At 40.7% G+C, this 21902-nt stretch overlaps 1 protein-coding gene across 1 annotated transcript; it reads left to right on the plus strand.

The window, feature by feature from the left end:
- The first annotated feature begins 14751 nt into the window (after positions 1-14751).
- LOC135717383 (aminopeptidase N-like) lies at positions 14752-17795 on the plus strand. Its single transcript, XM_065239441.1, has 4 exons — positions 14752-15775; positions 15841-16181; positions 16239-17478; positions 17541-17795. Exons 1-4 carry the CDS (start codon positions 14793-14795, stop codon positions 17773-17775), a joined length of 2799 nt encoding a protein of 932 aa, XP_065095513.1. The 5' UTR covers positions 14752-14792; the 3' UTR covers positions 17776-17795.
- Positions 17796-21902: the final 4107 nt, after the last annotated feature.

Consider the following 21902-nt stretch of genomic DNA (forward strand, 5'->3'; position numbering starts at 1 on the left):
ACCATAAGATAGTCATTGGTGTAGAAAAAGTATCTGGAGGGTGGCTAGGCGCGGGGGGGGGGGGACTGTTGCATTTTGTTTATTTTGCTAAACTATGGTTAAATAAAAACTCGCGAAGATACTATTCAATCAAATTGCGTCAAGGCAATTTGTTTTTGGGTACATTTTTTCAGTGACCATTATTATTATGACCAATAATATGACATTGAGGCTTACTATAATGTTAAAGGTGAAACAGTAACGATTGAGGGGGGCCCTAAAAGCTTACTTATTTGAACAAACAACAATCGTTTGTTCATGCTTTATGTAATGAAATCACATAGCGTCCGGATCACCTAAATTTAAGCATCTCAAACTTATATTAGGTGTATGTAGGAATTTCCATCGCTTCGTTAAAATTTATGCCCGGAATTCAGCTGGTGGAATGCTAATTCTTGACAATATAGCTAAATCACCAAGGCAAGGTTCTTCCCTAAAGAGAATGTTCACATGTCCATACAATCTAAATTCAGATTCAATTAGTTGGACAACTTTTGAATACTTCCTGAACAACCTACAGTCTTGAAAGAATACTTGAATTTTTAAACAGTTGGAGATCCTCAGAACTTGATCAACCTGGAGTCTTGGGGAAATATCTGGAGAACATTACTAATATTATTATTATTATTATTATTATTATTATTATTATTATTATTATTATTATTTAATTTTATTCATCGGACTATTGTCTACATGAAACAACCTTAAAGCTAAAACAATTCAAGTATTTCTAATCCGTGCCAAAAAGCGAGATGAAGATTCCCCAAATTCGAATAATTCTTCGACAGCCGTAAACGTACGCATCATAGTTGTTAGTGGTTCGTTGTAACCGAACGCCGTTCGATGGTACCGCGGTTGGAGAAGGGTACCACTTCGTAATGTTCTCGGTGGTACTCGGATATCCAACAGCGAGAGAAGCCTCGAGCAGTCGACCTCACCATTCAATAGCTTTGCAACAAAAACTGCTTGCTGATTTTTCCGTCGGCATTCCAGAGTATCCAAGCTCAGCAGATTGCAGCAATCAGAATACGGCGGGAGATTTTGCGGATCACGCCATGGTAGATTACGTAATGCTATCCTGATAAACTTGCGCTGAACACTTTCGACCCTCAAGCTCCAAGTCAACTGATGAGGAAACCAGACCAAGGAGGCATTTTCCAGGATTGGTCGCACAAGTGAGCAATAGAGAGCTTTCAGGCAGTGTGGGTCAATGAAGTCCTTCGATATTTTCGACACAAAACCTAGCTGGCGATTCGCCTTTGTGATCAGAGCAGAGCGGTGGAGGTTGAACGTCAACTTATGGTCCAGTAGAACACCAAGATCGCTGAACTGGTCGGTTCTTTGAAGAACCAAACCGTTGATGGCATAGTCAAAAACAATCGGCTGCCTTATGCGGTAATACGACATTACCATACATTTAGGAATGCTGAGGGTAAGCTTATTCCGACAACACCAATCAACGAACAGATCCAATACCGATTGAAGACGAATGCAATCCTCAGCAGTCCGCACCACGAAATACAGCTTTAGGTCATCGGCATACGCAAGCTTACATCCATCTCCAAGTAGAAGAAGTGCGTCGTTGATGTACAACACAAACAGCAACGGGTCAAGATTGCTACCCTGTGGTACACCTAACGAGTTCGTGAAATACGAGGAAGTACTGGAATCGAGTTTCACTCGCAGAGACCTGTCAGTCAAGTAGGAGCACAACCACGAAGTCAAACGGTCCGACGCACCGAGTTTGGATAGCTTTGCCAACATAATGTCATGGTTGATCGTATCAAACGCTGCTTTTAGATCAGTGTAGATGACGTCTATTTGTGCCCCATTTTCCAGTTGCTCAAAACATGTCGTGGTAAAATCTAGAAGATTTGTGGTAACCGATCGTCCATGTTGCCATGTTGGTCACTAGAGATATAGCATTTGGTGTGCTCAAGAATGAAACCACTCACAATTATCTCAAACAGTTTTGATGCTGCAGAGAGATTAGTAATTCCTCTGTAGTTTTTAACGTCACGTTTATCTCCTTTCTTGTGTACCGGAACCATAAATGACTCTTTCCAGATTGCAGGAAATTTCGACTCTACAAAAGATTTGTTGAAGATTCTGCAAAGCGGTTCAACAAGCGCTCCAATGGTACGACAATACACTGCAGAAGGAATGCCATCTGTTCCAGGCGAGAAGGTACATTTCATTTTCTTGGTGGCATTAGTTACCATAACGGGCGTTATTTCAAAAGTGTTTATGTCAACAAGGTTTGAAGGCACATCCGAAACAGCCGAGACAAGTTCAGTCGAGGTGATGGATTCTGCGGCAAAAACCGACGAAAAATGAGCAGCAAAAAGCTCACATTTCTCCCCGCCTATCGACGATTCAACGTCATTGAAAAAAACGTTTGCAGGCATCTTCGTCCATATGGAGATCTTTTTAATATTTCCTGCTGTCTAGGAAGGATGTATGTCTCAAAGAATATCTTGTAACTTATGAAACGTTTCCTGAACATCTACAATACTCCCTTAAGTTTTACAAAATTTCCTCAACTTCTACGAAGTTCCCTGAATTTATTCCATATTTTCCCATCTTTTTTAAATCTACGAAGATCTCTGAACACCTTTGCACTTGTAAAAAGACACCTACGACATCTACAAATATTCTTGAACATCTAGAAAGTTCCTTAAAATTTAACGAAGTTCCCAAAACCTCCAAGGAGTTTTTTTTTCAAAATGCTACGAAATTCGCAAAACTTCTCAAAGTTTGCTGTACTCCTACGTTTCTCGTTGATTTTCCACGAAGTCCAACGAATGAAATTTCTTGAATTTTACCCTATTTAATTTCCACAACTATTCCAAGTCCACGAGGCTTCAAAAAAGTGCCCAGAAATTATATAGAGGTTTCCAATAAATAATAAGCTTCCCTGAAATAAAATAATGTTCCCTTAACGAAGCTCCTCAAACTTAAATCAATTCTCTACTCTTACGCAGTTTTCAGAACTTTTCCAAGTTCCTTGTTGCTACGATTTTTTTCTGAAAATCTATTAAGTTCCCAGATTCCAAATTTCCTCAATTTCTACTGTGTTCCCTGAACTTCTTAGAAGTTTTTGAAGATTTACGAAGTTTCCAGAAGTTAATGAAAAATCCCTGGGCTCATGGCCAATTTGTAGAGCCTGAAGACGTCTTATTATCGATATAATATAATTTCTCAAAATTGTTTCTCGAACATAACTTTAATAAAATCTTTGTTTGTGGTCCAATTTTATTAATCACTGTTAAATAGTAAAATTGAACATGACAAGCTTGATAAAATGCCGGTGAGTCAAAAAACACAAAAAAATCTGGGGGGCCTAGATAATTCTGGAGCGGGCCTGGCGCCCTTGGCACCCCCATTAGCTACGCAAATGTTGATAGTAGGGGCAACAACAACTTCCCAACCAAGAAAAAAACTTGAGCATGGCTCTTATCATACAGCAAAGACGCTACAAAAGTTGAAAAATCTAGACTTCCATCTTTCAAATTTAAGTGAAAATTCAACAAATGAAACACAGCCTCAGAGCGCGGAATCGCGTGAAACGATTTCTTTACTAAAGCAGCATCATAGTATGCCGTTTTATGACGGTGAAAAAATTGAAAGCTCGATGCCAACACGGCCAACCAGAACGACTCAGCGACTTAATTCAATTGACTCAGAGCATTTTCTTTCCATACGAAATTTACTCATATTTGGGAAAACCTGCAGTTACTCATTAGCTATGAGTTCCTGCAGGTTTTCCCAAATATGAGTAGATTTCGTATGGAAAGAAAATGCTCTGAGTCAATTGAATTCAGTCGCTGAGTCGTTTTGGTTGGCCGTGAATGGATCAGGTTCAAGGATATGACACTGCAGAACGTACCAATATCCAGGACCAAGTACGGCTTGAAATCTTGAAGACAGCTTATAACACAGGGCGAGAGAGGCTGAGTGACTCTATGTCACTATTGAAGTGACAATAGTCACCTCTGTGATGTGACTCGCACAGCATAAGCCTAACAATACCAAGTTGAGGACTGAAGCATTCCCAAGCTCAGGCTGTCCTCAAAAACACCGTTATTCCATGGAATAACAAGCTTCTCAAACTAGTTAATGCATCAATTGGAATGTGCCTTCCTCGCGCACCATGTGACGGAACAGTTATTCTCCCAAAGCTTCACAAACGCAAAATGACAACCGAACGAACGGTAGTAATAAGTGCTAACCCTTTTCCCTACTCAGTCCCTCAATAGAACCCATCCTTTCACTGCCGGCCCTAATCCCAGATCACTGGGATCTGTCACCCCCTTTTGCTGGCTTTCAGTTTCATCTTCTTGACTCTCTCCTCTGTTTACAAATGTACAGTGGGAGCTGTATGCGGATGGCTGCTGTTTATTTATTCAAAGCGCATGTGCAGGCAATCGAACCGAAAAAATAAGGTTGCTCTTTATTAGTTTTGAGCCTGTCACAATGAAGCGTCAAGGGCGTTGCAAATCAACGCCTAATGTGGTGATGAAAAAAATGGGAATAATAGGACCAGTGCTTTTTGATTGATCCCGACGTGATTGAGGAAGCCAAAGGTGCTTCGTAAAGTTTCAATAGAAAAAAAAAGTACAGTTAGAACATATTTTTTTTTTTGTCGAAACGTTCGTCGTTTTCCCTCTCATTGAAATCTCGTTGCAGTAACAACCCAAGAACGATTTATTGCGGTGACTTCAACGCGTAAGTGACGAACCCCTCGAATTGCATAACGGAGGTTAATTGTTTTTGGTTAACAATTGTGTACCCCCATAATGAAAATCATTACATCACTAGTCAACTCGTTCGAAAGTTGCAACCGTATGGCCGGTAACCGGTATTGACGGTATTGCATCAAATGGTGACATTACCCATTCTTCTATCGAGAACTTGTTTTCGTGTTGAAGGTATCGCAAGAAGCTTAGGTACCATGTTGCAAACGTTAGACCCAAACAAACAGCTGGGAACAGACGGAAGTCGAGGTGCCACAAATATTTACCGTCTTGTGTTCGGGTGTGCATTCGGTTTTCTACAAAGCGGTGCCGTCAACTGCCAATCACCTGTGTCACTTCTGGCGGTTCAATGTTCAAGATAACTGTTGAATAGTATGTTCGGGGTCAGGCCACCTACTACGTGTATGGATTTCGGTTCCGATGGGAACATCGACTTCATGCCTCATTACACAATTTCCGGAAGAACGTAGTTATGATTGATGAGCGTCTTTCGTTGCGGTCAAAATAATGGCAAATTCATTTCAATTGACGACGATTCCGGTGTGGGCTACCGGTTTTCCTCAATGACGATAAAGATGTTTCTCACGGAAGCATCCATCAGGGGATGTTAGTTGGGATATGGATGAAGGCCGAGTAAATTTGCCGAAAAGTATTATGCTAATGCAAAAAGGACATCTCCGTCATCCTTGGTTTGCTCATAATCTGATTATACGACCAACGCAACTTGGATGGCATTGCAGAAAAAGGCCTGCAAATTTGCATTTATCGGATTTAGATTTGCTAAGCAAAGATAACCACCACCGGGCAGGTAGAGGGAGGTTGATCCCTTGCGTTTCAAACTTCATGCGGTAATCCAATTCATTCATATATGATGGTAGAGTAGCGAGAGGATGTCTATAATGCCAATTTCATTAGCATACCTGCCAGGAGGATGCACGAAATCTTAGTTGGGAGCTTATGCAAATTCAGTGAGTAGTTGTCACACATTCGGAAATTTGTTCGACCTGCCGGGCCACACAGTCTTGCTCGAAAGTTGTTTGTGCATATTCACACGGTAAAAAAAGAGTTCCCATATTCGTGAACCACAGCCGTGAACCATAGTTCACGGTGTATATTTGAGAAAATTTTGTTCTGGATAGCTGGCCGTGATTTTTAGTTCACGGTCCGTTCCCGTTTTCGGGAACGGATTTTTTTGCGAGGCAGCATTTTAATATTCATTCTGGCTGAATAAAAATAGCTTACCATGCTTTCATCTGATTGGTGGGCTTGATCTCTTAGCCCTTTATCTTCAGTATTCTTTTCATAATTTCTGAAAATGGAAACTTCACAAACCTCTGTTGTTAATTTTCAAGTACTTTAACTATTTTTGTTTGTATTACTTCTGCGTAAAGTTAATGATTTTACATAGTTGAAGATGCCAAGTTTCAAATAACAGCCTTAAAGTGGTCAATTTATACGATAGATGAGGAGATGAAAGTATAGAGTTGATAGTTCCGTTGGAGTACGGCAGTGTAAAAATAGTAAAGAGATAGTAGAAAGCGAGCAAGGACTCAAAGTTGAAGTTGAAGGTACGAATCGGGTTGTATCACAATTTTTTGTCGTCGAGTTTAAACATCGTTGTACTTTCCACTAAACAAGGTGTTTCGTACTGCTTCTTACAACGCTCACAACCAGAGGGCGAGCGGCCTTCGATCGTATAGGCTGATGAAACATCGACTTGATAAATGTATGGTGAAATTCACTTTTAATAAAAAATAACTATAATGGAGCAATTTGTTAGATAAACTATTTCTACATAATGTCGCTAAATTACTAAAAAGAACAAAATGTATAAATTATTACAGTATTACTTTAATTGAAGTTGTATTCAACTCTGTAAAAATATTTAATGGTACCGGTCAAGAAAACGTGTGCTTATTCAAACCAAAAAATGCTTGCATTACCTATCAACCTTTCACAGACTTTAAATGCTTATTTAAACGCCTTAGGTTTGAGCAGAATTTGAGACTAGTTGTTGATAGATAGTTAATAAAAAATCAACAGCATATTTGATTACCTTCGTCAGCTTAATTCCTCTAAATGCTTCAATGCCATACAAACATTTTACATACCATCACATTGCACTTTCCACCACAAGCCAAAATCTCCGATTAAACTCATAAGCGTGACGTTCATCCTACAAATTCAAACAAAACTGACAAAAATAACACTCTCAATCAATGCAAAGGATCGTTCCGGGAGCCGAAATTCATAACAGTGAATGGCATATGGAAGCTGTAAAGATGTTCTCATTTTTTTTCACACGAGAACATCTCTGAGCCCACTTTTTCACACCTTTCAATTTTGGCTTCAATTGCTGAACGTCTAACGGGTTCCGTTCGACAGTAACGAACGGCTTAAACCGCATCCTTCCACAACTTGGATGATGGGAAAAAGGATTTAGGCAAAGTCTCATCTTCCATCGATGATAAAAAGTGATGAATAGCTTTTGGGTACAAGAAGGGAAAAAATACGAGAAGCTGATTACTTCCAGGATTTTTTTTTTTTTGAGAAGGTGTTAATGTGACATTCTACTTATTTTGAACTCAAAATCCTTGACTGCAAAAGACTACATATAGGTACAACATCCAGTTCAAGGAAGTGGAAAAAAATGGATGCGAAACTGGATTTGTTTGTTTTCTTGCGCATAATCTATCGAGCAGACGTACAATTATGGGTTTAGAGGGAAATATGAAACGAAGGGAAAAAGTAGTAGGCGTTGCCGTGGGTGTAATTTTGCGAGAAATGGTATCCATAGTGACGGGTGAAGAAGTTTCCTTGAATCGATCAATGTGACTCTGCAAGCGGTTTTGGACCTAGGTCAATATTGGGATTAGTTGTGTTCTTGAGGATGTACAAATTTGTTTGACAAGGAATTATTAGGAAAAACGATGTAAATCCTTGTTCAACATTACATTCGCATGTTCTTGAAAATTTCCTGCAAGAAAAATCATTAATAACATTCTCATAATAGAGACTTATTCCGTGAAATTCGAGTCCCATCGCATCGCAACAGAATTCGCATAAAATTTCGTCTTTTTCATTCTTATGCAAATCAACATAACCGAATGTGGCAATGATTTGGCAACTTTCTTTCAACAACTTCCACCTTTCAAGCTATTGTTTGATATTTCGCCATACTGACCATTAGGGTGTGTCTGGCCAAAGCCAACTAAGACCCGGCAAATCGTTTGGTTTTTTTTCTTCTTCTGAGACCTTTGACAAACATAAAGCCGAAAAGTTGTTGAGTCATTTTCGGCAAACCCTTTTCTTACGCTTTGCGGAGTGAAAAATTCGAGTTATGGAAATTCTTGGAAAAACTTACGTCTGGGCTCGACCTGTACATCTTCTTTTTCGGTGCTGCATCCGTATCACTTTTTTTTTTTGCTTGATCACGTGCGCCCGATCGGACATAACCTCGCTTATTTTTTCGAATGACCGAATTGGGATTTTCTCGATCAGATCATGGCAAAGGGTCCTCCAGGTCAGCGGTTATTGCCTCGGGGGACATTTCCTAGATCCGAGAAGCCCGGTGCGATGCTGTTGGTTGAGCGTGGCCATATCGTACCGCACTGCAGGAACGATGAGAATGCTAAAATATAGAAGTAAGAAACAAAGAAAAGGCACGTGTTAGGAAGTGTGCATTTTGATGCAGCTGTACCCTACAATAAGATTTGGATTTGATGATATTAAAAACATTTGAAAACTGAATAGGGCTGATTATGTGGGCTGTTCATTATGCCGCTATCATAATTAGTATAAGGATCCACATGCAATGAGAGCGGAACTTCTTCTTCTTAATTGCTTTATTTATCGTCGGTCTCTGTTCCGCAATCTAGTGCCAATCAGCGACGGACATCGATTGCCATATATTGACGATAATCGCGTAGGGTATCGCACCCGTCAACACAAATGGACCTGGACCAATGGATTTACTTCCCTTCCGAAGGAAGACGCGACTAGAGATTTTTATACCTCAGAAAAATCCCACCGGCCTCGGCTGGGATTGAACCCAGACCACCCAGCAGTTCAATCCCAGTCGACGCCACCGGGATGTTCTGAGGCATAACATCTTTGATCACACCTTCCTTCGGAAGGGAAGTAAAGCCGTTGGTCCCCGGTTCATGAGTTTATGGGTCGATAGGTAGGGTCCAGCTGCCTTCCTGGCGTCAGTAACATTGGTGCTCAGCACAGAAAACAAGATCGACGGAAAACAAATCAAAGGAGGAACTGGATCGGCAACTTTTTACAACTACTAATTTTTGACACGGGCCATTTACACTAATTACACGGTAACCGCAAAATACCCAATAATGACTAAATAGACTGCCCCGTAACGTGGGTAGATCACCTTTTCGTGGTACGTTACGGGATGTAAGATCTACCACCGATTCCTAGTCCTGACTACTTCAAACTAGGGGAACAGGATTTCTCAGTAATCCAAGGAACACATCTTAGTCCTTGTTACTTTTTATGCCTTGTTGATAGTGACAATTGGCTTTGTCTACCGAGGATGATGTTGAAACAAGCGAAAAATGAGTTAGTTAGTCTTCATCTATGTGATTCCTAATCTTCTATTGGTTGTTCCCTAGTTTGAAGTGGTTAAGACTAGGGTTCTGATTCATGGTCATTATCGGTGTAATTCCTTAATTTTATTGCTAAGGAATCCAATTTTGACTGACAAAGGGGCGCGCCTTTGGAGGGTGTTTCAACACTCCGAAGGGTAAAAATAGCGGGACTTTTCAATTAGAGTCGGATCCTTGCGATAAATGCGAGAATGACAACTGTAAAAAAAATCAAATACTTCATCATTTCTCAATAGTGATGTAGTAATACGACATGCACTAAACTAAGGACACGGGATATACTACAATAGATCAAATTACTGGTCGCAGTGGTGTTAGGTCTCGAACAGAGGGAAAAAAAGACTCAATATTGACTACAAAGTAAGCATTTGCTATGGAAACTCGGACCACCCATTAAATGAGAAAAAAATTACCCATTTATGAGTATTTGTTAATCATAAATCAATACGTACTACTCATTTTTGTAGTTGTAAAATTTTACTCATTTACCGTATGCGTGATGATGTTTGCACCATTGATCAATCGAAATTAAAAAAAAATCTCTAAAATTTCGTTTTCGAGTTTTTTTATTTATTCAAAGGGGGGATGTTTCTCAGAGTCTTAAACTATGTTAATCATCGATCGAGTTTCCACTTGCTGCAATAACGGCCTCCACACGCTTCCGGAATGCACGGCAGGTTCTAATAATGTAGTCTGGATCCATTTCTCTCCGGGTACGGGTCAATGTTTGTCTGACGCTTGCTGTACTCGGGTGGCGTTTAGAACAGGCCTTGGCCTTCATGACGCGCCATATTGAGTAATTCAGCGGATTAAGATCGGGGTTGGATGGCGGCCACATATCCTTCGCCCAGAATAGAAGATGTTCCTGCAACCACTTCTGAGTACTGGCTGATCTTGTTGAAATACAACATTTGGCTTCGTACCGTACTGTTCTTTGATCCACGGAAGAACATACTTACTTAAAATCCCGATGTAGACCTCCGTGTTGACCTTGTCGCCTTCTGGAATGAACACCGGGTCCATTTTTTTGCCATCGGAAGCCACCAATCCAAATACCATAACGCCAGCAGGATGCTTCGTCAGATACACGGTAAACATGCTCTCGTCGGTGAACAGGATTACCGAATTTTTTCGCTTAAGGAAGTTCAAGATTTTCTTACATCGTTCGACTCGTAGCTCCCGGATGCGGTTGGTAATCATGTGAGTTTTTTTTCCGTGCCCTCGACTTCGCCCTGCAATCTTCCTTTACGATCTTCCGTGCCGTAAAGTTACTGATCCCGTGTTCCTTTGCCATTTTCCTTATTGAACGCACTGGATTCACCCGAATATTCCTTTTGATAGCAGCGATAACCCTCGGAGCCCGAGCTGACCTCGGACGACCTGTGGCCACCTTTGCGGATAGTTGTCCTTTCTTTTCTTGGTCTAAAACCCTTTTGACGGTCCACCGGGACACTCCCACGGCGATTGAAATGTCTTTTTGCGACATTTGCGCGTGGGACAAATCACGAATACGCTGCCACTTCGTCATGGTGCAACTGTCAAACTAAGTAAATCATTGTCTTTTATACACAGCCTACTACGGTATGAGCTATAGGTTACGTGCATGCAAAGAAAACCAAGACATTGTATGCCTAGGTGAAACGGGAACCTTATTTGTACGATGGTGCAAATATTATCACGCATACGGTACTTCGTAGATTGACACACACGTCTCTTTTGAAATTCTCGTTCCGATTGCTTTCAGGAATAATGCTGCGGAGTAAACATGGATTCCAATCTAAACAAGAGTACCAAAAGCATGACTGTCGCTATTCCCGGCCACGCCCATCTTTACCTAGGAAATGTTGATGTAGTACTTACTTACCGAGAGGCAACCAACTTGGCGTCATCCTCATATTTAAGTGCTACAGAGTTGGAGAATTGGGTAGCGTCCCAAGTAACCAAAAGTTCCGCATTCAACGATTAAAATCACTTTCAAGTTCCGTAAAGTTCAAATAAAGTTCCGACCGAACCTTCAAGTTCCATAAAGTTCCGACAGAACTTTCAAGTTCAATAAAGTTCAAATAAAGTTCCGATAGAACTTTCAAGTTCAATAAAGTTCAAATAAAGTTCCGACAGAACTTTCAAGTTCCATAAAGTTCAAATAAAGTTCCGACAGAACTTTCAAGTTCCATAAAGTTCAAATAAAGTTCCGACAGAACTTTCAATCCTTTTAATTTGTCGAACCTCTTAACGAAATCCCTTTATGAAGAGCTTTGAGTGGGTTGGTTTATTTCCTTTAAAATCCGTTATAATTGCTTATCTTTTGACAGATACGCGTATTTCGTCTACTACTTGCAGACTTCATCAGTGCCAAGTACTCAACCAGTACAGTGGTGTTGAGTACTTGGCACTGATGAAGTCTGCAAGTAGTAGACGAAATACGCGTATCTGTCAAAAGATAAGCAATTATAACGGAATTTAAAGGCAATAAACCAACCCACTCAAAGAACTTTCAAGTTCCATAAAGTTCAAATAAAATTCCGACAGAACTTTCAAGTTCCATAAAGTTCAAATAAAGTTCCGACAGAACTTTCAAGTTCCATAAAGTTCCAACCGAACCTTCAAGTTCCATAAAGTTCAAATAAAGTTCCGACAGAACTTTCAAGCCACATGAAGCAATCCGCACAAGTCTTTATTAGTAACAAAATTTAATGTACGTAAATATAACATAACATAAAAAAAAAATTAAAAAGTAATTTCCTGGATTCGAACCCGTGTATTCGGCATGCGATCTACTAACGCTAACCACTGCGCCACAAATGTGTTGGAATACCATGCGGGCAAATACCAATTTAAAATTCATCAAGATGTTGTGTTTCGTATGCAAGTCAGTCAGCTGGCACTGAAAACTCCAACAGTAGGCGGGACAACAGCTCACTTTAATATATTTCAGATGACGCAGCGGTTCGTGCTGGGACTCTCACGCAGAAGGACTGGGTTTAATTCTTCAAACAGCTCAAATTCTACTACTAATGCTGATCAATACACATTAATACCTGCCTTTAGAAATAACTTTCATAAAATTGCGAACTAAACATAGAATTGGTGTAGAGGACAAAAACCTTTTTTAATTTATTTTCTAAAAGTTCCGTTCAAGTTCCGCCAGAAGCTGCTTAGAATCCTCTTCAATTATGATACCGGAACTTTCAAGTCCTTATAACGACTTAAAAATGAGGCTGCTTAGAATTTTAAAGACCATCACCAACTAAGCTGCTTAAGCCACAAATGGCCTTTTATCAGAACTTTTTGTTACTTGGGGTATTAGGTCAGGATTTGCCCCAAGCTGGAGATACGACCAAAATCATATGTTGTTTATGTGTTTCTCAGCCGACTATCAAAAGAGTATACTTATTTCATTTAGTGTTTGTGCATTTTGAGGTTTCAAGAGGTAAGGAATAGTTCCAATGCGATAATGATTTAAACATTTCAACTTTTGGTTACCACGGCCCTTATGCTTTGGAAACCCGGCGATGGCAATTTATTATGTTGTTTCTGCTCAGTAAGCAAAAACGATGCCTCAAGGTCATCAAGCAACTTAAATCCACAACGCTTCATGCAAAATACTATTAGTTTTCGCTTGGCATATACTGAACGACAGATATACGTGGTTGAAGGTTAATTTTAAATATACGAATGGTACTGCGAACGATGACGAAAACAGTGAATTAATACGTTAAGTGAACATTTCTTGCAAAACCCCAAAGTATTTAACAGAAGATTCACAAAAACGTGTTTAGTTGTGTATTGATGTAATGTGATAAAAAGCCATTATCAGTGCAAGAATCTCCGTGACGCGCGGTACCTACTAATAGATCAATCTGTTCACCCCGCTGGAGATACGATAGGATATCAAATAAATGTCCCTATTTTGGCCATTTATTTGATATTCTGTCGTATCTTCAGCAAAGTGAACCGGACACCGTGGGTGCACCGAGGACACCAAGTCGATTAGACGGAAATTCGCATTTTTATCACGCTTTTTAAATTGTTAAAAACGGATTATTTGTCCAGTTTGATGTGAAATACGTAACATGTGAAATATATAGCATAGTAGGTATAATGAAACGATCTTACCATATGCCATCAACTTAGCAATTTTGTTCTGTATATAAAAATAATATTCTCCATCTAAACTTTTGTCGGATGCAAGATACTGTTACAAAATACAGCATAGCATTGCTATGTAGCTGATAAACCATGGTTTCTATTTTCTTCGAAAACACTCTCACTTGAACAAAAGCCAACTGACACATAACACATATCAACAACACCACACATAGTTTCTCGACCTCTCATAACAAACTCTTCGGCACAAATCTTCATGTTTTATGAATGATTTACGGAAAACTTTTGGAGACGTGGTGAAGCATTAAGTGCTTCGTGGAGTACTATCTGTAATGCCTTCTAAAACTTGAACTTTCCTTTAGCATGCCCTGATTATAGCACTTTTTTCTCGTTTTCACGCTGTTATTATAAGCTGATACAGATCCTCCACATTTCTGGTCTGCCATATTCTCTCTCGAGCTCCTATCAGTGATCGATATTGTCCAAAAACACCGCAGGCAAAACACGAAACAAGCACTAGTCATAAACTTTATCAATTTATAAACACCACCGCGAAACATCTTCATTTTCAAAGAATCACACAACCGAAAAAGGATTTTCATACGGATAACACGCAGAAAATCAAAAGAAATTCGTGACAGCACAAGAAACTCAACTGTTTGCGGGCAGAACCTACTTCGATCGGTTTGGAATGTTTTGTGAACCTTCAGAACGGAAAACAGCAAACTCCTTTAGTTGGTGATGAGAATTTGTGAACTTAATCAAATCGGGTGTAGGATTTCCCGTCGATTTCAGTTGGAACTGCTGCACCCAAAGGAACCCCGGCTGACTAGTTGTGTGCCTACTGCTAGCCAGAATAGGATGTTAATCAAATTCAACGAAAACCTCCTCTTGGATTATGAAAATTACGTGAAGTTCTTGGAGAAATTTTCGGCGGTCATAGAGAGAAAGATGATGATAAATGGGGAAAAAATGAGCACCGCTGCCCAATGCAAACACATATTTACGTATCCGCTTTCCAGCATACTTAATAAAGTAATATGCGACGTCCAGAAAACGTTATCAGTAAAGCGGTCAATGTATTTCGCGATACAGCAAAGATGCACTCGAACCCACCTACCCAATGTTTATGGACACATTTTACGACTCCCGAACTAATCAACGTTATCTATATAGTATCTTGCTGAGTGCCTTAAAATCTCCCATGTCGATAGAGCCACGGATCAGTTTATTTTTCAACCGGCCATCGAACGGTGCACCCAAAATGAAGACGTTGATTCTCGGTTATTTGCTTGGATCATTCCTAGCCTTCTGCGGCAGTACGGATAGTCCAATTCGTGAAATAGCTGCTGTATCAGACGAGGAACCGGTTCATGATTCCGGCATTCGCGCCATCGATACCTCGTACTTCCTGCCGCGAAACAACACCATTCCGTACAATTACTTCATCCATCTGACAACGCACGTGCACAACAATGATCCCATCTTCCAGGGAACTGCAGAGATCTACATCCAGGTCATCGAACCTACCCAGGAAATCACAATGCATCTGCAGGAGCTTGTCATTCAATCTACGGAGTTGTCTCGAATCCCTGAAAGCATGGGAGTTCCAGTAAAGGTTGACACCCCCTTATACAGCATCGATACCAGAACGGAACTTGTGACCTTCACCAGTCAAGCCCCTTTACCGGTGGGCAAGTACATCCTGAAAGTAGTCTACACCGGAACGATGAGACGCTACCAAAGTGGATACTTCATCTCTTCGTACAGAGATGACTCCGGCAAGGTTCACTACGTGGGATCATCTCACTTCCAAGCGACTCTTGCTCGGCGCGTGTTCCCATGCTTCGATGAACCGGATCTGAAGGCTACATTCACCCTCTGGATTACTCATCACGAATCGTATAATGCAGTTTCCAATACGAACGTCAACTCTATCTATGCGGACATCGAAAATCCCAATTATCGGGTAACTCAGTTCCAGACGACACCGAAGATGTCCACGTATCTGTTGGCATTCGCAGTGACGGATTTCGTTACGAAGGTTGACGGTAGGCAGCAGGTTATGGTGCGCCCTGACGGACTGGGGCAAGTCGACGAAACCTTGACAGCTGGAACGAAAATTATTGCCGCGTTGGATGCCCATACGGGTGTGGCGTATCATGACTATATGGCAAAATTAACGCATATCGCCGTACCGGATCGGGGTACCGGAGCCATGGAAAACTGGGGATTAGTCACCTACGGGTAAGTATGGCATGTGCGCATGATTAGACAAGTAACTAAAGTCATAATTCGTTTTTATCATCTAGCGAGCCGGCAGTGTTGTTTGATCCCGCAGTGAACAGCTATCGCACCCATAAACGAGTGATTACGGTCGTTGCACATGAGTTGGCTCATCAGTGGTTCGGTAATCTGGTCAGTCCAAAGTGGTGGGAATACATCTGGCTAAATGAGGGATTCGCAACGCTGTACGAGTACTATGCTACGTCGTTGGTCTATCCAGAGCTGGAATACTGGGAGCTATTCAACGTGGAGGTCATTCAACGGGCGTTCGGACCAGATGCCAGCGAGAATACCCGAGCGATGAATACTCCGGCGGCTTCGCAGGACGAGGTTCATGCCTTGTTCGACATCATCGCCTATCAGAAGGGTAAGAATCGTTTTCAGTTAACTGGAATTTGGTAATTGAAAACTTTGTTCGTTTCAGCTGGAAGTGTTCTCAACATGTTCCGAACCGTACTGGGTGACGAAAACTGGAAGGCAGCCTTGAATATATACGTTGAAGGACACAAACTAAATAGTACAACCCCAGATGATCTGTATGAAGCTCTTCAAGTAGCCATTGAAGGTAAGAATGCCATTCCGGACTCGTATAGCATTAAACAGCTTATGGAGTCGTGGACGAATGCAGCTGGATATCCAGTTCTGAACGTTCGTCGCATCTACAAAACCGGAGGAGTTGTGATTTCTCAGGAACAGTTCCTAGCAGACAAACGACTCCCGAACAGCCACGTTTGGCACATTCCCTTCAACTACGTTGACCGGAGTCCTCGCAAGGCTGTTGAGGAGCAGAACGGTTTCTATTGGCTAACCAGCAAAGCATCGATGCTTACTACCGGAACTCCAGAAAACCAATTTATCATCTTCAATCGGGATCAGTTCGGATACTACCGAGTTAACTATGACCAACGGAATTGGGAACTGATCATCGATACGTTGCTCACTAATCCGCTAGCTATTCCCAAAGCCAACCGAGCCCAACTGATTGACGACGCCTTCAATTTGGCTCGAGCGGAGTACCTGGATATGGCCGTAGCTTTGAAGCTTCTCTCGTATCTACGCTTGGAAATGGAGTACGCTCCGTGGGCCGCAGCAAACAACGTTCTAAACTACTTCCACGATAAACTCCAAGGAACCGCTCACTACGCTGGATTTGTACGCTTCGTCGACGAAATCGTCTCGGAAGTCTACAAAACTCTTCAGGTGGACACCGTTACTACCGAGGAATCTGCCATTCACAAATACCTGAAGCAGACGATCACCAGTTGGGCTTGTCGAGCTGGAAATCAGGACTGCCTGGACAAAACCTATGCCGCTTTGAAACGGGAAGTCGAAGAAAAAATCATCGTTCATCCGGATGTAGCGTCTGCGGTGTACTGCCACGGTCTCCGGGATGGATCTTACCTAGAGTTGTCGTACTTGGTCCCAAAGATGGTTGCATCGAAGAATCAAGCCCAACGAACGGAACTGATTACGGCACTGGGATGTACGAAGGATACTCAAAGCATTGTAGCGCTGCTAACTGCCATTCAGATACCGACGGTGACCTATCTGTCAACGGAGAGGACACAGCTGGTTGACGCCATTGTGGCGGGAACGGGATCGGAAGGGATAGCAATGCTTGTGCAGTACTTGATGAACGCCAACAATGCGAAGAATTTGTTGAGGTAGGTCTGATGTAGTAATTCTGAAGAGACTGTAGATAGATGATGTGTTTACCTATTTCTAGTGCGATTGGTGAAGGTTCCTTCCGCACGATGATCTTGAATATCGCTTCGCGGTCAAATAACGCAACCGAGCAACAGATGGTGAGTCAGTTGATCGCTTCCTTGAAAGACATCATCCCGATGGAAACCGGCCAAGCAGCGCAAGCCAGAATGAAGGCTAATGTTGATTGGTTTACCAGTTTGCAGGGACTGGTGGCGGTTGAATTCTACGAAAGATACGGCGATAATGAAGTTTAAGCTTCAAGTGGCAATAAATCACTTAACGGAACCGACAAAATAATTTCATCGATGGTTTAGATAACGATAACGAACGTGTTTATACTTTGCGAACGAGGCATGCCATGTCATTTGATTATCGGATTGCTTCTTAATCTGGCCTGTCTTGACCAACTGATTTATAGACGGAAAAGAGCTGAAGAGAATCACTCTTATTAGAAGAAATCGAAAGCTCCTTCAAATTTTCTTTAGGATACTGGTGAATATTCTTATACAAAAAGCTGTCACTTCCATGCATATAAGAAACTCAAGAAAAAACTTCTCCAATTCCCATGAACACATCCAAGGACAGTAACATCGAATCCATTTGAATAATGTAACGCACAAGTCGTTGCACGTGTGCGTCCTAAAACCACAAACCCATTCAAATTTCCATTATCCATCAACTCACTTCGGTTATTCGTAAAAATAACATGGGTCAATCGTTTCCGACTGGATTTTCCCATCGATTGGGGGAAAAAAATCCTTCATTCAAAATCATTGACAATGGGATTTGACCCAACCCGACGTGTTTGGTGAGAACAAAAGCTCTTCGACTTCGGCCAGTGTCCGCTCGGTCCAATTGGGAATGTGCGAAAAGCTTACTTTGGTCACTTCACGCATTTCGGGCTTTGTGTTGCGGATGGTTCTATTCAAAAAAAATAATTAGTTTTTTTGGTCAGCTATACAAACTGAATGCGAGTGCGCAGGTGTTCAAATTAAGGTTGAGTCCTCCTGATGATTCATGCGAAGCGGACTCGTTCTCCCTTTGTTGCAAAACACGATGTCCAGTACCTATAGCCCCGCAATTACGATCATTCCGAAATCCTTTTCCATCAATAAATCGAAACGTCATCCCTTATAACCTCGGGCAAGCTGACATCGGAAATTTATTAAATCTACACCCACACGCATCTCGCATATATAATAACCGGCAGTGGTCACTCAATGCGGAAACACAATCTGCTCCTCAACGGTTTGTCTGCTTCAGAGATTAGAAGAATGCATCGCAGCAACCCTTCTTGCGATGATGCCGATAAATGGCAAAAAGGGATTAATATTTCATGGCCTCCTTTTTTCGTAGGTAGGTACCCGTACCCGTTATTGTGTCGTCGTCGACAAACGCACAGTATTGTCAAATGTTGCTGAGAGATGCGTCCGACGACCAGAAGGCATATCAAATATTGAACGATATGAAACAGGAAGAAAGAAGTAATACCGAAAATACCGTAAAGGATTTTCGCCATCAGGCAAATCGCGCCAATATCCAAATCGCAGAGAACAGGAGGCAGGTGAGCTATCTGCCTACCTCTTCTATGCGTGGAATGACACCAGTTGGTACGAATTCCATTTATTTTTTGCTTTGCAAAGATCTGCATCTACTTGACCATACGGTGTCATTTCAGGATGAAAAAAAACTTGACATTTTTTCAGAATTTGATAACGCCGATCAATCTCACTGGGCGTGTATAATTACAGCTTTCATTTAGGTACATCAAGATAAAAAAAAATATTATGCTGCAAGCCTACTCTGTTCAGAGCGGATTGGTCATCTGTCATTTCGCCGTGTGTGGACAGGAGTACACTATGGTTCAGAAGAATGCAAAATCGTTCAATCATTCCGATTCCCACAGCCAGCACCTTTTTCTAATAAAGATCGTAACGCCACAAAATGACTTGGTTGCATTGTTCCGAAACAGTCCGGACCAAATTGACCCATTCCTTTCTTTTCTTGAGAAACTGTGTCAGGAGAAGAATCGCAAAAAGGTCAATCGCAAGAAAATTGATCCGTTTGTTTGACGTTGATTGTTGTTTTGTTTGGGTTGCTTTGTTGTCCTTTTTTTTGTCAGGCTTTACTATGTTTTTTTTTATGTGTCAACTCGATCCGAGGTGGCTAGTTTTTGAAGAGAATGTGATTGTGTCACAACGATTGTAATCCATAGAGATTACATTTTATTTTTTTCAATTCGTAAAGGTCGTCGTCGTCGTAGGGTGTAGAGCACAACTTTATCATATGGAGTTTATCTCCATAAGAAAACAAAAGTTAATTTTTTTAAATAACTAAAGTATGGCCATATTCAAAATCCAAAATTAAAATTGAAAATTAAATTTTATAGCTTCAAAAACAAATTTTAAACTCACATAATGATGTTTTCAAACCCGTTTACACAAAGCATAATGATATTCTAGCATTTCCACGCTTCTGATGCAAGAATTGCTCAACGCATTGATTAAATTTTGAAAGCTGTCTGGTCTACTTAAATCCGGGCACATAAAACCAGGTGTTTTTTCCAAGATCGAGCCATCTGTGCAGCGTCCTGAGTGGTCTTTCCAGATTCCTTTAACTTCCACTTGATAATTATCCAATACTTTTTGATTGGGCGGAACTGCGGACATATCCTTGTCGACGAAATCCACCTTATTGTCGCGGTACCACTGTAGCCCCTCCCGGATGTAGTGGCAGCTTGTCAAATCTGACTAGAACTTCACTGGACCCTTGTGAGCCTCTTGCTTATACAGCTTCGAGTCCATCGTTTTGTTGGTGATGAAAAGCTTGGTTTTGAGTCCGCAGCTGCCAATTCCTTGCCAGATCATCAGTTTCCAGGCGAATTTATCGGCGAAAACAAACTTGAATTTGCTGGGGACATCACCCCGTGCTGTGGTCAGATAAAACTCCCATTGTGGAAACGGAAATATTCAACTTTTTCGCGATATTTCGAATTGGGTGTTCAGGGTCAATTTGCTTTTCTCGTCTTCCATCTAGTACAAACTTTTTAATACTGCACAACGAAACATTCACAACTGAAACACGTGTACTTTCCAAACAAATCGCTGTCAAAACATTTCAAATCCGATCACTAGAGGCGCTGCTATAGAATAAATAAAGTGTCCGAATTGTAAGTGGACCAGACTTTAATAGAATTTTAATGGGTTGCTTTTGACTACGCACTGCGCTCTCATTTTAGTATAGTCACTCTTCTTCACACCGGTCTTTGTTTTCGCGGGTACCATACAAGTTGTGCCATTCCGTATCGATAGTGAACATTTTGACAACGAAACCATCTTCAGTTTCCGATTTGAACAAAACAAAATGGACAACTATTCCTCGAACTATTCCAATTTCGAAGACGATTCCACAACTGGTAAGCTTGGTCTAACCACTCTCCAGAAATGCGCAGCACCAATTCGTTAGTTGGCCTACGGAACCCCCTCAGACGCAATTGATGAATAAGGCCTTTAACCAAACATCATCTTAACTTTAACTGAACTTTAAAATATAAACTTAACTTTGCTTTAACTTCAACTTAACGTTAGCATTACTTTAACTGTTACAAGACATTTATTGACATTCTCAGAAGTTTCAAGAAGTTCCAAAAAATTATAAAAAGTTCCAAGAACATTCAATACATTCCAAAAGCTTTCAACAACTTCCAAGAAGTTCCATGAATTGAAGTTTCCCTGGAAATAAATTTAACATAACTTAAACTAAACTTTATCTTCAGTTTTACATTACTTTATCTTAACATCTTTCAAACAAATCAAACAAATATTTAACATATCTTTAACTTAACTTTAATTAAACCTTCACTAAACTTTAGCTTAACTAGGACTTATTTTTTTACTTAACTTGAGTTTATCAATAAAAATATCATTAACTTAACTTTAACTAACTTTCATTTAACTTTAACTAAACGTTGACTCAATTTTAGCTTAATTTGATTTTATTTTTAACTTATTAGCTTATCTGTAACTTTAACTAAACGTTAACTAACATTTAACTTAATTTTAACTTAACAAGAACTTCCAAGAAGTGTCAAGTTTCAAGGAGTTCCAAAAACATCCAAAAACTTTTAAAAAATCCCAAGGGGTAATCAACTCTGCACACTGTGCCAAAGAACAACGAGGCACACTGTTGGGCACGTTTAGGGCACATGTTGACGCATATGACTCAATCAATATAAAATAAAATGGCAACACTTTTGAACGCTGACTTTTTTTTTCAATCGTTCTTTATTCTTTGCCGTCATTACTACTTTGTTTACTCCAAAGTGAAGTTAGTGCTTGTGAAAAAAATCCCATGCGAAGTGGCCTCCTAATAGGACCTGGCT

This window comes from Ochlerotatus camptorhynchus, unplaced genomic scaffold (assembly GCF_037179485.1).
Source record: "Ochlerotatus camptorhynchus isolate MF236.1 unplaced genomic scaffold, CSIRO-AGI_Acam_v1.1 ptg000055l, whole genome shotgun sequence".
NCBI lineage: Eukaryota > Metazoa > Arthropoda > Insecta > Diptera > Culicidae > Ochlerotatus > Ochlerotatus camptorhynchus.

Excerpts from the sequence above, each read along its gene's own strand:
- LOC135717383 (XM_065239441.1), top strand. The coding sequence starts at position 14,793 with ATGAAGACGTTGATTCTCGGTTATTTGCTTGGATCATTCCTAGCCTTC. Across the intron at positions 16,182-16,238 it reads CATCATCGCCTATCAGAAGG|CTGGAAGTGTTCTCAACATG; the intron begins GTAAGAATCGTT and ends TGTTCGTTTCAG. Across the intron at positions 17,479-17,540 it reads AATGCGAAGAATTTGTTGAG|TGCGATTGGTGAAGGTTCCT; the intron begins GTAGGTCTGATG and ends ACCTATTTCTAG.